Source organism: Mauremys mutica, chromosome 1 (assembly GCF_020497125.1).
Source record: "Mauremys mutica isolate MM-2020 ecotype Southern chromosome 1, ASM2049712v1, whole genome shotgun sequence".
Taxonomy (NCBI): Eukaryota; Metazoa; Chordata; order Testudines; family Geoemydidae; genus Mauremys; species Mauremys mutica.
In genome coordinates, this window is record NC_059072.1 from 86787455 (window position 1) to 86802016 (window position 14562).

Consider the following 14562-nt stretch of genomic DNA (forward strand, 5'->3'; position numbering starts at 1 on the left):
GATGTAAATCAGCATAGTGCCATTGAGGCCAAGGGAGGTAAAGTAATTTACACCAGCTGAGGATGGAGCTATGCCAATTTACATCAGATGAGGATCTGGCACATACTATACAATTAATTTCATAGGCCCTGGTTCAGGGAAGCATTTAAGCACATGCTTAACTTTAAAAAATAATGGGATTTAAGCAAGGGACAATTTCTTGAATCAGGGCTATATTATCCAGTTAAGTACATGCCATAAATTGCAAATATTAGTCTATTTTATACATGACCTTGCAGAATTTCATGATTTCTTTTAAAAATGCCATATAAATGTATTTTAAAACAGAAATGACTGGGAGCTTAATTTATATATAAAGACTGGCAGAAAATAGGACACTAACTTGGCAGCTGACATCCATTCCAGCCTCTAGTAGCACCTGTACAACAGCTTTGTGGCCGTTACGTGCAGCAAGATGCAAAGGTGTGTGTTTCCTAGTATTGCAGCTCATCAGGTTTGGATATGCATTGATGATCATCTTCACTACCTGCAGACGCCCATATAGTGCTGCCAGATCCAAAGGAGTTTCTAATTTATTGTTTCTTATTGTAGGGTCTGTTAGTTCTTCCAGTAAAACAGCAACTACTTCTGAATGTCCATATTGAGCTGCACAGTGCAAAGCCGTTTCATTTTCATTGTTCTGTTAAAAAAGAAAATCTTAAGACGTTCATGTTCAACAACACAGAATGCTAACTCTGCCTTTACTAACCCATTGTAAATAAAAGGTTTGAAATATGATTCAATTTAAACACAGGGAAACAAATCTACCAGAGTGTTCCTAATTTAGTAAGAACGTCTCTAACCAAGCCTGGTGACCCTCCAGCAATTCAGCTCTGCCCACATTGGCCCCAGCTATCTTCCTTACCACACTGCTAGTGGAAGGAATTTCAGTGCCTGTTGCCCTGACCATCTGCTAAGACATGTTATCTCTCTCTTGACCCAGCTTCCTCTGAAATTACAGTTCAAGATCTTTTGCTCGGAAATGCTCTAACAGCACACTAACTTAATAGTCTGCCCTGCCACAATGGGTCATTTGAAATAAAACCAACGTTTATTAAGATAGTAGAGAAATACAGAGAAAACTTGGAAAATGAAAATTGTTTAAATAACATTTTAATCATTTAGCATCTCACTATAAATATTGCTGCTAAAGACAACTATAAACCTTTGTGGCAAGATCTTTGTGTGATAATCAGAGTCCAGATACCCCCAGGGGAGAACGGGGGTTTGAACCCAAAAGAATAAGCTGCTGAATCAACTGATTGTATATAATGTTATTGTGCTATTAAAATATGTGGAGTAAGATCTTTTATGAAAGTATTTAATGTTCTAAACGTAATGGTTATTATGAAATTTGTATACAGACTGTGGTTATGATTTATGTGTTTGTGTTTACAGAAAACCATTCTCATAATTTGTAGTGCAGCTTCACCACCATCTCACAGCAGGGTGGTGGGTTGCTAGGCAGGGAGGGGAGGCCTTCTCAACCAGACAGGACTAGCTCCAAGCCCCTATCATTGTACCATCCAAGAAAAGACAAATGATGGGCCATTAGAGTTAATGGAAAGTTATTGAGACAACTGGGAATTCTCCCCAATCTGAATAACCATGAGTCATCATGCCAGGAGACGGTGGGGGGGGGGCAAGGGCAGGTAGGGAAGAAGCCTTTCAAAAAGGAGAATAGAAACTGAAGCTTTTATCCAAAAACTGTCTGTGAAACACCAGATTCTCCCCTACAGTTAGGGGGTAGGTTGGCAAAATGTGCAAAGTCAATAGGCAACTTATATTAGAAAAGGGATTTTATCTAAGACAGAAGTGCAAAGCCTGAGGCTGCGTCTTTATGCTTATTTACTGTGCAACTTGTATGTTAGCTCTCCCTTACTATTTCATCTTTGAATGTGTGGTTTCTCTATTAAACAAACCTTTTGTTTATTTTTACCCCAAGCAGGTATCTGGTGTGCAAGCTAGGTGGAACCTGCATGCTAAAGTGAGCTGATAACTGGGGGACTCGTCTTCCACAACCAGTTTGGATCAAATACCTTCTTGGGTCAACCTCCTAACCAATATAGAGAATAAGCAATATCCTCTTTGACTGTACTCTTCCTGTCTTGTAGATAAACTACAATGGCTGAGATTTTCGAGATCCTTTGTATGCTCTAATGACTCCCTGTGCATCTTTAGTGATACAAGTCTTGGTTAAGAAAACCTTTGTAAACAGTTTGTCCCCAATACCATACCACAAACCACAAGCATGAGTTATTCATACAGGCCTAAATTTTCAAAACGTTGTGAACAAAACTGCACTAAAATAAACAGGGAATTGGAGCCTAATTTTCACGCACACTTACTGCAATTATGTATGCACTTCTGATAATTGCAATAAAATAGCCAATCATGATACATTGTGCATGCAATTCCCTTATTTGCATATTCAATGGAAGTAGTTTCACATAGAAATTAGATGTGTAGTTGCATGCACATTTTGTATGGATAATATTAAAAATGTGGGCCCTAGAAATTTTATAAAGGTTCAGAAGTTTAACATAAAACTATAAATCAGATATAGCTACCCATCAAATATACAATTGAATATTTAATCTGAAGGGTTATAACTTTTTTAGTCATTCATGGATGATATATAAAAGAATCTGGAATCTCATGTCAATATTTTGATATATTTGTCTGAAAACAATTCAATTCCATTTTAATTAAATCATCTACAGTTCACACATCCCTAATGATCTGGCTATTTATATTTTCCTAAGGATGATTCAAACAAAATGTGTTCAGCTGCAAACATATAGGTATCTAATGATACCAGTTAGTCCAAAATCCTAATACTGTAGGATGGGATGAAAATTAACTCCTTTTGCATAATGAATACCTGACCTGAATTGTTATATGAGAACATATTTAAAGAAAAATAGATTTTAAAACACTAGTTTTAAATAAAAGCTTCTGTAAACCACAGTTCTCTGAAAAATATTGTTCTTCATTTTTTGCATAACAACCCATGTGCCCACTGGCAAAAGTAAAATTATACTTGGATTAAAGATAAAACAAACTGATTTTGAAATTAAAAAAATAGGCATTTCTGAACTAGAAATAGATCCAATTTGGAAAAGATCTGATATTAATTAAACAATATATATCTGCTGACAGAACAGGTAATGTATATACTGTTATACCTTTAATTAACCTTAATAATACAAAATAACCCCCCCATTTCCCCCTAAAAAATATCAATGGATGGAGTCATTCATGAATGAGAGACAGAATAATTAAATTTTAAAGAGAGTGTTCCAACCTGTTTTGGAACCCTGTACAATATTTATCTATCTAATTTGACAGACTTCAGTATTCCCCTGAAATACTCTATCCTGCAAGCAAGTAGTGATGCTAGTGGGGAACATTGAGTGGATTCTTATAGAGTCAGAATACTCTGAATGTAGGAGGGGTGGGAGAGGTTCTCTAGAGACAGAAGACAGGATTTGTATAGAGTAGTTCCACCCAACTTGTCTGCCCATCCTGGAAATAAGATCTGAGCTGAACTTAATGTATTTGTGTTCATTTCTTTGTTAATAAAATCAGCTCCCATAAAGGAAGGAGTTTGGACTCTACATAAGGTGTGGACTGTATTTGAAAACATACTGGCAATGGCATGCTCATCACCAAGGATTGAATCATCCCACCAGATCTGTGCATTGAAGAAAAAAGCTGGGGGTGGTCATCCCCTGCCATTTGGAAGCCACAGAATGCACTCTGCAAGGTGATATTGGGGAGGATGTAGAGACTGGATTGGCTGGAAGAGAAACGGGGCAGGTCAGAGGGAAGGGGGATTACCATTTCCAGCCCCATGGAGTTCAGGTGGAAAAAATAATATAGCCTGGGTCTGTATTATATTTTCCACTGAGCCCCCTCCTGAGGATCTTGAGAACAGTCTTGCCGGGATGTGGTTGAAGGGGGGGACGGGCGACCAGGAACTAGAGCCAGTGAAGCAGCACTGGGTATCCACACAAACAGCCCTGACCTTCTATGACACGAGCCAAACTGTTGCGATCCACCAGGCAGGGTGGGACAAACCTTGCTCTCCAGTGAAATAATGGGAAGGAACTTTGCAATTGGGATCCTTACAAACTTCCTGCCCCAGAGACCCGTCATGTTTACCATAGGAATGGTAAGTAAAAATCTAACATGGCTGTGAACCACTGAGGGACGTGACAACAAGGATTTAGAGACATCAAAAGCATGAGTTGGTACACATACTAGACAGATAAATGGGTGATCCTAAATGGACCACATTTACCTCCTGCCATATAACAGGCTGACAGTGCTTGCTTGGAGCACTCCATCCTGTTATCAAGTGTTGATCCTGCTGGAAAAAGTTAAGCAGGTTCTTCTGAGTCACTCAGGCAAAGGGCTTGTTACTCTATCTGGTTATAATGGAGTTGGGAGTGTCTTTCTAAAAGGGGGTAATGGCTGATTAATCCTGTAGTAGGAACCCTAAGGGCAGCTATGACTGGAGAGAACTCTTGAGCTTGATGTTAATTTCTTTGTTAAAGCCATGGCATAGGAAGGTATTTGTTTTTGACTCTTTTGGTGTGCAGACTTTGTTTTACAGTAAGTTTAGAAAGACACCTGCCCTTCTTCTTTCCTTACTTCAGAAATGGACCAGTAAACTAAGGAAGAGCCCATATATTTCCACACAAACAGCCTGCCTACATCCAAAAACAAACAGAAATCAGAACTCACCCCATGCCCAATACAGTCAAGTATTTTTTTTAAATTAAAAATCCAGAGTATTTTAAGACAGACTAAAGACCCAATCTTCTCCTCACTCCTCCAGTAACTCTCATTCACCGAACTATTCCAGCCTAGAGCAAATGTAAAGAGTTGTGAAAGTGGGACCTTAAAGGCTTGCTTATTTGAGCTCTCTAATATGAGGTCTGCATTTTTACAAAGATTTGTGTGCTTCTTTCAATTTGTTTATTTAGGGGCTTCCATAGCTGTTTGAACTTTCTGCTGACTATCTCGCTTTGTCGAGGAATAGGGTTCCATTACCTGCTAAGGCCTGGTCTGCCCAGAAAACTACAAATATTTTATGACAGATCAACCACTGGGTGATTTAAATACAGAGATGAGAATAATGTTAACCTTCAATTAAGAAAATGTCTGCATTTCCACAACTATTCTCTGCTCTTGGATGCATATATGTGGCTTCCATTAACTTATCATAGTTTTCTGGATAACATAATCGGGGGGTGGAAAAGGGATGATTTGGGCTCTCTAGAGATTATGAGAGAATGGTGAAAGGTTGTTTTCACATAAACTAGCCTTGGATAGTTCCCAATAAGAAAACCTAAGTCCAGTGGTTAGCCAGATCAGAAGATCAAACAAACCAGCACAAGGACGTTTAAGAAAACTAAGTATCTGTAGATTAAGTATGTTTGCAACAGAAATGTAGTAAAATTCCAGAATAATCTACCAGATGCTTCAAATGCCAGTTGCAAGAAGATAAATACGTTTAAATAATCATTTAATTAAGAGCCAAGGGCCATTTACTCTTCTTGTTGCAAGATATTTTGTTTCTCTTCACTTCTCTCCTTTAGGGCAGCAACTATCTCATATTAAGGTACCAAGCTTTTTTAATCAATCACACTTAGCTCTTGTAAGTGCCATTCAAGTTGCTTTATGCATACCCTGAATGCGGCAGAGGTCATGCTTTGGAGAAGACAATCCACATCCTCATTTAAAAATGGAGGGTGGAGGAAAGAATAGAATTTTTTTTTATTGAATACAGAATACAAAAAAAGACATTTTCTTAGCCTATTTTGGGCTTGATCCTCGCACCCACTGAAGTCACTGAAGTGACATCAATAAGAACATGTAATACCTATACCTCATTCTGATGATTCAGGGGCCTCAATAAATGTATCAAAAGTTAATTATTAACATGTTTTACAGCAATAAGGACATCCAGCACTCCTTTTCCTCACTTTAGAGCAAATTTCTGAACAGGTACTAGAGGCACTACAGAAATATAAAACAAGATTACTTTTGTAATGAAAAACACAATCTGATGCACTGAAGCATGCTGTTCTAAATTAAATGCATAAAGTTCTGGAAAACTCTGTGTCAGATGCAGAGAAAAGGGCAGAGAGAGTTACAGACTGTAGAGAGGAAAATTACCTAGAAACATCATCAGTGTCCAAATCATTTCTTTAAATGTGTTAATATTCATATTTTGTCAATAAATGTAGAACGATCACAATTTTGAACCAGGTAGTCATCCTCCATATCTTTCATTTTTTATACCTGATTATGTTTTCACGCTTTTCTTGCACTACTCACATTTACATATTGAGCCATCTGGTGGCTGTCCTTTGGTGCATGTTAACTTTTTAAAAAATATATTTTGGCTTCTGAATAGATGTATATATTTTGATGAGGAATTATAATTGCCACAAGAAATGCTTGAATAGATGGAACTATATTGATGAAAGTATTAGCCTGAACATATACTGACAATTATATATTTTATAGTACCTATAGTTTTAAATGATATATGATGCATTAATTTATTAATGAATCCAGATCTCTCATTTGTCAATCAGTCTACAGCCAAATTATAGTTTAAACATTTTCAGCATTCCACATCAGTTTGGTTTAAACATTTTTCCGTTTTTCAATATCAACCCTCTTACATTTTGTAACTCAATCTACATACCTTTCACATTAGCTAAAATATATCTATGTAAATAATGCCTTCACTAATCTTAATCATATATTATTTGCCCTACAGTATTTGATCTATGTTTATTTTGGAGTGTTGTCAGTCTACATTTCCCTCTCCCCCACAGTTGTCATGCAATTGTTGGCCTCCTTACTGGTTTTAAGACATAGTTTTATATAACTGGAACAGTAGGGGGCATTCAGAGCTTAAAATGCTGGATATGATTCTATAATATTAGCAGATTATATTTTAAATCTGTAGCAAATACTTCTGCTTACTTACAATACCATATTTGAAATCTATTAATTGATATGTTTTGTGTATGTAATACTATTATGTAGAACATGCTGCTCTCATTTGCTGTACATCTTTGATTCTTGCTCTGCTCTTTAATATTGTTTTCTTTTCAAAAAGATTTATTTTACATAACATTGCAATAAACTATGTGACAAAGAAGGGTATGTTACAAAAGTAATGTAAATAATTTTTAATCATGGGCAAAATTATCCCTTTGTGCAGAAAAACCCACAAAAGAGAAAATATTAATGTAAGCCATGCAAAAAACTGATTTTGGGTGGGTGGATGAGATATGTGATGGCCAAGAAGTGGCAGAGAGCATGGCTATAAAACAAGGAAGAGTCTGAGGATGTGTGGGAAATTATATACTTAACTCCACAGATCTTGAGGCATTTATGTGGAATACCATCCTCTGTGCTTCACTCAGACCCCTACCTTTCTGACAGCATAGCCAGGTCAGTTGCCTTGCCACACTGCCATTGGGTACCTGCCTGTGATTGTGCCTTACTTCTCCCTCCAAGGGAAGATGAAGCTGCATGGAAGACTTAATGCTGCATGGAACATTAAATAATATGGCAATTTGCCACATAAATCCATAGACTCATAGATATTTGAGTCGGAAAAGATCTACGGTATATGGTTGTCAAGTCTAATCCACTGCCAATGAGGGCCTGGTCCCTACAATATATTATCTAGTGCTCCTTCCAATCAGTTTTAAAACCTGTCAAACTATAGTGCTTCCACTTCTTTCCTTGGGGGACTGTTAACAGATCGCACCATGATTTTTTTTCTTATTTTCATTTGATTACTTCTAATTACATCCCTTTGTACCACATTAAAAATTGGTCTCTCTCCTTGTTACTCCCATCAAGAATTTCTAAACAGATATCATGTATCCCACTTGGTATTTTGTTTTTCAAAATCTTATTTTTCCTCCACAAGCCTAAGTATTCTTATTTTGTTATTACCTTTCATTTGCACCATAATTATATTTAATCTCATTTCATATGTTTGAGCATTAGTTTGTGAGGCCTAATAATTATTTGAATCCCACTTACCTATAAATTAGCTGGATGTGATTTGGCCAAGACAGCATGGGATTCCCATGATTGTTAGGCGTAGACAAAATAACAAACAACTAAATTACAGGATTTTTTTGAACTCTCTAGGCCCCTCATTCCCCTCCAGTTTGATTCCTCTCAATCTGAAAGAAAAGTTGTTAGCCTACTCTTGCTAATAGTGAGTTCTGCTGCAATAAATATTCCTTAGGGAGGGCCTCTGTGATGGCACAAACTACACACACACAAAAACAATCAGCTAAATGGATTTAAAATTCATTTCTCTGTAGTCAACAACACAAACATGGGTTCCATATAGCAGCATACCACAAACCCTGGGGGAGGGCCAGCCAGAACACCTAAAATTAATCTGAGCAGAGGGCACAGGGAAAGGGGAGGGACATAGAATAGGAAGACTGAGTTTCCATTCCCATTCCATCCTGAAAGCACTCTGACTGATGTGATAAAATGCCGTTAGTGCTTAGTAAAGGTATAGAGAGAAGCCTAGTTGCTGCTTTGCACAGCTCATCAACTATCATTTCTCCTCTTTCTGTGCAGGAGATGGCAATAACCCAAGTGGAATGGGCCCAAATTCTGATCTGGCACAGGGTCTCAGCTGCTGCACAGGCTTCTTGAAAACCGTATCTGTTCCAGCTGGCTATGACATAGCTTTACACCGTCTCTCCCTCTTTAGATAGCTAGTAAAAGATCAAACAGTCAGTCCACACTATGGAAGTATTCATTCCTGGTTAAGTAAAAATTAAGGCTGCTTCTCAAATCTTAGTTGTGCCACATTTTATCTTTGCCTGGAGACAGAGTCAGAAATTTGGGAAGGAAATGTCAAATGAAAAGGGGATAAAACTGAGGGAAGAAAACAGGAGTAAGTGTTAACTAATACTTTATCCCTGTGAAAAGTTAACTATGGTGGATGGCAAGATAAAGCCACAGTTTCCACAACCTTCATAGCTGAAGTTGTTTCTAATTAGTTCGTAAGATTTGTTGGTCTGGACTGTGTCTTCTTAGTGTCTAGCAAAATCCTGATCAGGGTCCAGAGGCACTATAATTATGCACATAATATGTTTATTTAAATGGCACTAGAAACACCACTTCCAAGGTAAAAAGATGTTGGTCTGTTGCACTGAATGGCTTAAAGTGATGGTTTACCTAGTTTCTCTAGTACAAGAGGGAGAAACTAAGGACCAAATGGGAGTCTCAATAAGTGAATGTTTCAGAATACTAGACACTAGAGGGGAAGTGCTCACTGTCCCATCATCTACCATGTCATTTACTGCACTATGGGACAAGATATTAATACTGGATAAGTCATTTGTTCAGGGATGGAAAAGTAGTAACCCTTAGTGTAAAATCCAGAAGGTTTGAGTTTTATAACATGGGAGGGAAACCTTGTTTTCCGAGAGGATAAAATATTTTACCCCAAAAGTGGATGCTTTGAGGACCATGATTCCAGAAGGAAAGTTCTCCCCACCTATGCCATCAGGAACAAACTTAATGTGTTAGCTGTCAGAAGGAGAGCAGGGTGTTTGATTTCATTTAAACTATTAATTGCAAGCAAAATCTTTGAGAGATTTCCCATCATTTTTAGGGTTAGTGGCACAAAATTCTAGATTCCGCTTGATTTTAGACAACTAGTAGATAGAAGATCTGAATACATAGGAAGAATCTTTAGGAGCCAAGAAGTGAATGGGATTTTGATAAAAAAAATATCTCTGGTAACTTCCACCACCATTCTATCTAAGGAATCCTTGAAGGTGACATTAGAATCCAAGATTAAATCATCTATCTTTGATCAGTGCAGGATTATAAAATCCACTTGACAGGTCAAATAACCTGTAAATTCCTGAGGGAGCTACTTTATTATTTTTTTTTTAATTAAAAATTAAATTCCTGAGGGAGCTACTGTGGTGCTGATAGCTAGCTGGCCCAGGTCACAACCCCAAAGAAGTGTTAATTGTACCCATTCACTTGTGAGTGGATATCAAAGAGATGTTAAATGAATTGGTAGGCATAAACCCATTCCCTGATCTTGATAAGAAATCAAGGAAAATGTATTGATGAATGTATTGTTTTCATCTGTCTGTATCCTGTACTTAATTAACCTTAAGATCAAAGATGTGTATATTCTGCATGAAACTGTATTGTTTTCACTTATCTATCTCTATTATAATGAATGGCTGGCAATTACCTTATGTAAATCTGTGTAACTGGATTACATGTATATGCATGGGAAGTAGAAGGTTAGTGTCAAAGAGTAGGTCATTGAGTGTCCCACAATAGGAAATCTATGGACACATGCTATGCTATGCTGGGAACACCTGCCGAACTGTTTTCAGCTTGTCTTGCTGTGATCAAGATCTATAAAATATTGGATCCTGGGAGAGATTGTTCATCTCTGGACTGCTTGGGTTCTGACAGGGGGAATCTTATGCGATTGGATAGAGGACCCCAAAATTATTTTGGGGAAACCTTGAGGAACTTATGGAAAGCAAGCAGACACTACATCTCTGTATCATTTGGACTACAACTCTGATTCCACTGTAATGTAGTTTTATCTGCGTTAACCTCTCAATAACTCTCTCTTTTTTCTTAGTTAATAAATCTATGGTTTAGTTACTAAGGATTGGCTACAGCATTGTCTTTGGTGAGATCTGAAGTATACCTTGACCTGCAGGTAAGTGACTGGCCCTCTGGGGCTGGAAGTAACCTAATGCATGGTGAATTTGGTTTTAATAACCTTTCAGAATAAAGTCCAGTTTGTCTGGGTGGTAAAAGGGGGCTGGAATGCTTAAGGGGACTGTCTGTGACTCCAGGGTAAAACTAATATAGTGATGCAGGAGTACACTTTTGTTACTGGCTTGGTGAAATCTAATGATAGAATATACCACCACTTTGGGGTGTCTGCCCTATTTTCTGACAGTCGGTCCTGCATTTGGCATTCTTAGCTGTGAGCCACTCCAGGCATTGTGACAGTTACATCTTCTGAACAATCTTGTTTGTCATCCATTAAGATAAATGCTGTCTACATAAAATTTCAGGCACAGAGCAAGCTTCTTCTTGCTTTTCCACCCCCAGGAAAAGGGTGTCTCTGAAGGATCCAGTTTCTGCTCTGGCCTTCCAAGTCTCATAGGTTCAGACGGTCCTCAGACCATTTTCCCAGTCTTCATTTGAGATTCCTTGCTAAATCAGCAGGATGCACCTCAAGCTCAATCTGACACAACAAAACAATAAGACTTAGGGAGTGCCAAAGCCTGGGCACTTATACTTATGAATTTAGTCTTAGGGACTGAGGCAAATAATTGTCTGAACAAAGTTACGGAAGTTTCCAAGGAAGGTCTTAGCCAGACTCTTAGGATTTTTCTCTGGAGGATAGAAAAAAATAATTTTTAAAAAGCATAAGCCTTCATGAAGCATTTATTACTTCGCCTAATGATTGCTGGTGGTAGGGACATAGACTGAAAGGGGCTGACAACCCTTACCTCATCTTCTGACTCATCTGTTCTTTCAGAGAGGGCCACTTCTCTAGCAAGTGAGTTTTTCTTGCCTTTGTGCAGGCTAACACAGATGGTTTGCCCTTTGGCAGGAACCTGCAAAGCCTCAGTAAGGCAAGCAGCTGTTCATTTTTCCTTTGTGCACTGGCAGCAGCTCCTGGAAAATCATTACCTCAGGAAGCAGAAAATGTCCTTTTTCTTCAGATTTAGAGTACAGCTGGTCAAAATTTTTGTCATGAAAAATTTTCATTTGGTTTGATTTTTGTAATGAAAAAAATTAATAACAAATTAAATGCAATTTTTATTTAATTCTGAAAAGGTGGGAACTCCCTCTCCCCCACAAAATACAATTTTTCAGTTTGAAGCAAAATGAATATTTTCATTTAGTTCATTTTTAATGTTTTTCTTAAAAATGAAAAAAAAATTTCTAATTAAATGAAAAGTTTCCATTTCTTTCTAATTTTTTCATGAAAAAAATCAACATCTTCTCCAACCAGCCCTACTTCTCAAAGTGTGCTGAGAAAGAACCCAGAAACTATAAGGAAGCCTGAGAAGTCTCTTCAAGATGGTGGCCAGGTTTAGCCGTAGAGATTTCCTTGCTTCTTTCTTTCATAGAAGCAGCACTCACACTGCAGAAGAGTGCATCACATTGACAGTGTGCTAATCCCGTAACTCAACTGGTCTTGTCCTTGTCAGGTGCTGGTTCCAGATAGTCAGGCCTTGTGGATGAAGCCAGACATAGGGGTCCGGACTGGGATAAGGGCAGTGCTGGCACCAGGGTACAGACACAGGCTGGGGTCAAAACTGAAATCAGAGTCCGTAGACAAAGCCAAATAAATATTGTAGCTGAAGTCCAGCTACATGCCAAAAGTCAAAGATGGATGGTCAGAGTCCAAGGGTCTGGGGGTGAGGAGGCAGATGCAAGCTGAAGTGGGTATATAACAGATCTGGAGCACGATCAGAACAGCCCATGGACAAGGCTGGAATGGGGCCTAGGCAAGGCTGGGGCAGGAACAGGAACCATCTCCAGAGCAGGCTGGGAGTCTTGAGAATCTGTTATACTGTAAGGCACTGAGAGGTTTCCTGGCCAGGTAGTGCCATTAGACAGACTAATTTACAGCTCTGGTGGGATTAGAAAAATACCTGAGCCTGGGGGTCAGTTGATATGGTTTCTGCTCAAGGATTGGCTGCTGTCTGGCCACGAATCCCACAAGTGCAACTATTATGAAACATGCATAACAGTCACAGAGGGTTTTGCAGCAGCTATATCACCAGTTAACAGCCTGTTGAATAGACCCTGCCCCCTACCTACTATATCTTTTTTGCCAGTATTTGCCATCCAGCTGAAGGGATGGATCATTTAGCCCCTGTTACTCACATATATATATACACATATCATATTTCTTTGTAGTATGTATGCACAATAAATTTGTCTTATGTTACATTCCAAATAGATAGGAAAATATTGTAATTTACTGCATAAAAGTTTTTAAGGAAGTGAATATGTTACAAGTGAGTATGTTGCTTATTGTACTTGATTGTACAATCAGGGTACTGTGAAAGCTTAAGTTTTGCCTTCAAAAGGACTCAAGAAACAAATAGCAATGTCTCAATCTTCCTTAAATATAGTTTCTTTAGTGCCTATGCCCAATTCAGCAGAAAATATATTCTGCACATGCAACGTGGAAGACTTTACCAAACCCAAAATAAGTTTCTAGAGCATTAAATTGCATGGAAAACAGACATATTTTGCTGAATCTGGCTATAACTCTGTCAAACCTAAACAATACTTACTTTTATTTTCTGATGACATAAACAAAGATTTTTAATCACTTCACCTGTTCATTCACTCTGGAGTGTGATGGCCCATGATGGATGAGAATCTTCACAATATCTACATCTCCTTTCCAAGCAGCCAAGTGTATAGGAAAATAACCTTTGTTATCTGCCACATTAGTTGATGCTTCATACTGAAGTAATTTGAGAACTATATCCCTGGAAAACAGGGGGGAAGGAAGGAAAAAAGCTAAAAATTGAGAGGACAGCTTGTTTTATAAAGTTTGTACACATTGTCAAAATGTTTATTCTTAATAACAGATGAGCCAAATCCCACAGTCATTCATGCAAACCTACTGAAATTAATTTGCCTAAGAACTGAATACAGATTGCAAAACATAGAACAAAATGCTGAATTTCATGTTTCTTCTTTATTTTATTGACTGAATAAAGAGGTTACGCACTGACAGTAATGCTGGTTCTTTTAATGCATTGCCTCCACAGACACACACTGTAAGACGCATGAGCCTACATAGTTACTCAACCTTTTAAATCAGTAGCTGGCAGTAAGAGATCACATGCATGTCCCTTCAGACTTACATTCCACAGAATGAAGGCATAAGAATCCCACTCCCTAGTTCCTCTTCCGCTTCAGAAGTCTTGCTATGAGTTGAGCTCTGAAGCACAGTGCAAGAGGGAGGGTCAGTGTGGAAGGCAGTTTATTTAGAGTACGAGAGTTACTCTTGGTAAGTAACCCCTTTTTCTTCTTCATGACATTGCCTCCACAGAGTCTCATAGCAAGAGATCATCTAACAATACCACACTTGGGTGTTTACTAATCTCCCTGGAAATCCTGTTTTCATTTTTGGCTTCTTACTCTCCATCTTCCAAGATGAATGAGGAACAAAACAACTTTATTATTTTTTCATGTATATCTGGTTCCTGTTAGCATTTTTAAATTGTAATTTGTAGGGATTTACCATACAATCTTTTACAATAAAAGATTAAATAGAAGGTGCTATATTAAGCCACTGGTTTTTAAGCAAAATTCCATATTGATTTCAATAGGAAGTTCTGCTTAAAAATGATAGTAAGGTAGAAGCTACAGTTAGCAAGTATGCTAAAAAATAAATCAGTTGTGACCTACCTGTAA

The 14562-nt window shown here is 38.0% G+C and overlaps 1 protein-coding gene across 2 annotated transcripts in view; it reads right to left on the reverse strand.

Moving 5' to 3' along the window:
- Positions 1-14562, reverse strand: part of ANKS1B (ankyrin repeat and sterile alpha motif domain containing 1B) — a 764239-nt gene that overhangs the window by 632553 nt on the left and 117124 nt on the right. For both annotated transcript variants that reach the window (XM_044981810.1, XM_044981801.1), the window contains exons 3-4: positions 13472-13628; positions 383-679 (exon numbers count right to left, since the gene is read on the reverse strand). In XM_044981810.1, coding sequence (XP_044837745.1) covers positions 383-679; positions 13472-13628 — 454 coding nt within the window. The remainder of the gene's footprint in view (positions 1-382; positions 680-13471; positions 13629-14562) is intronic.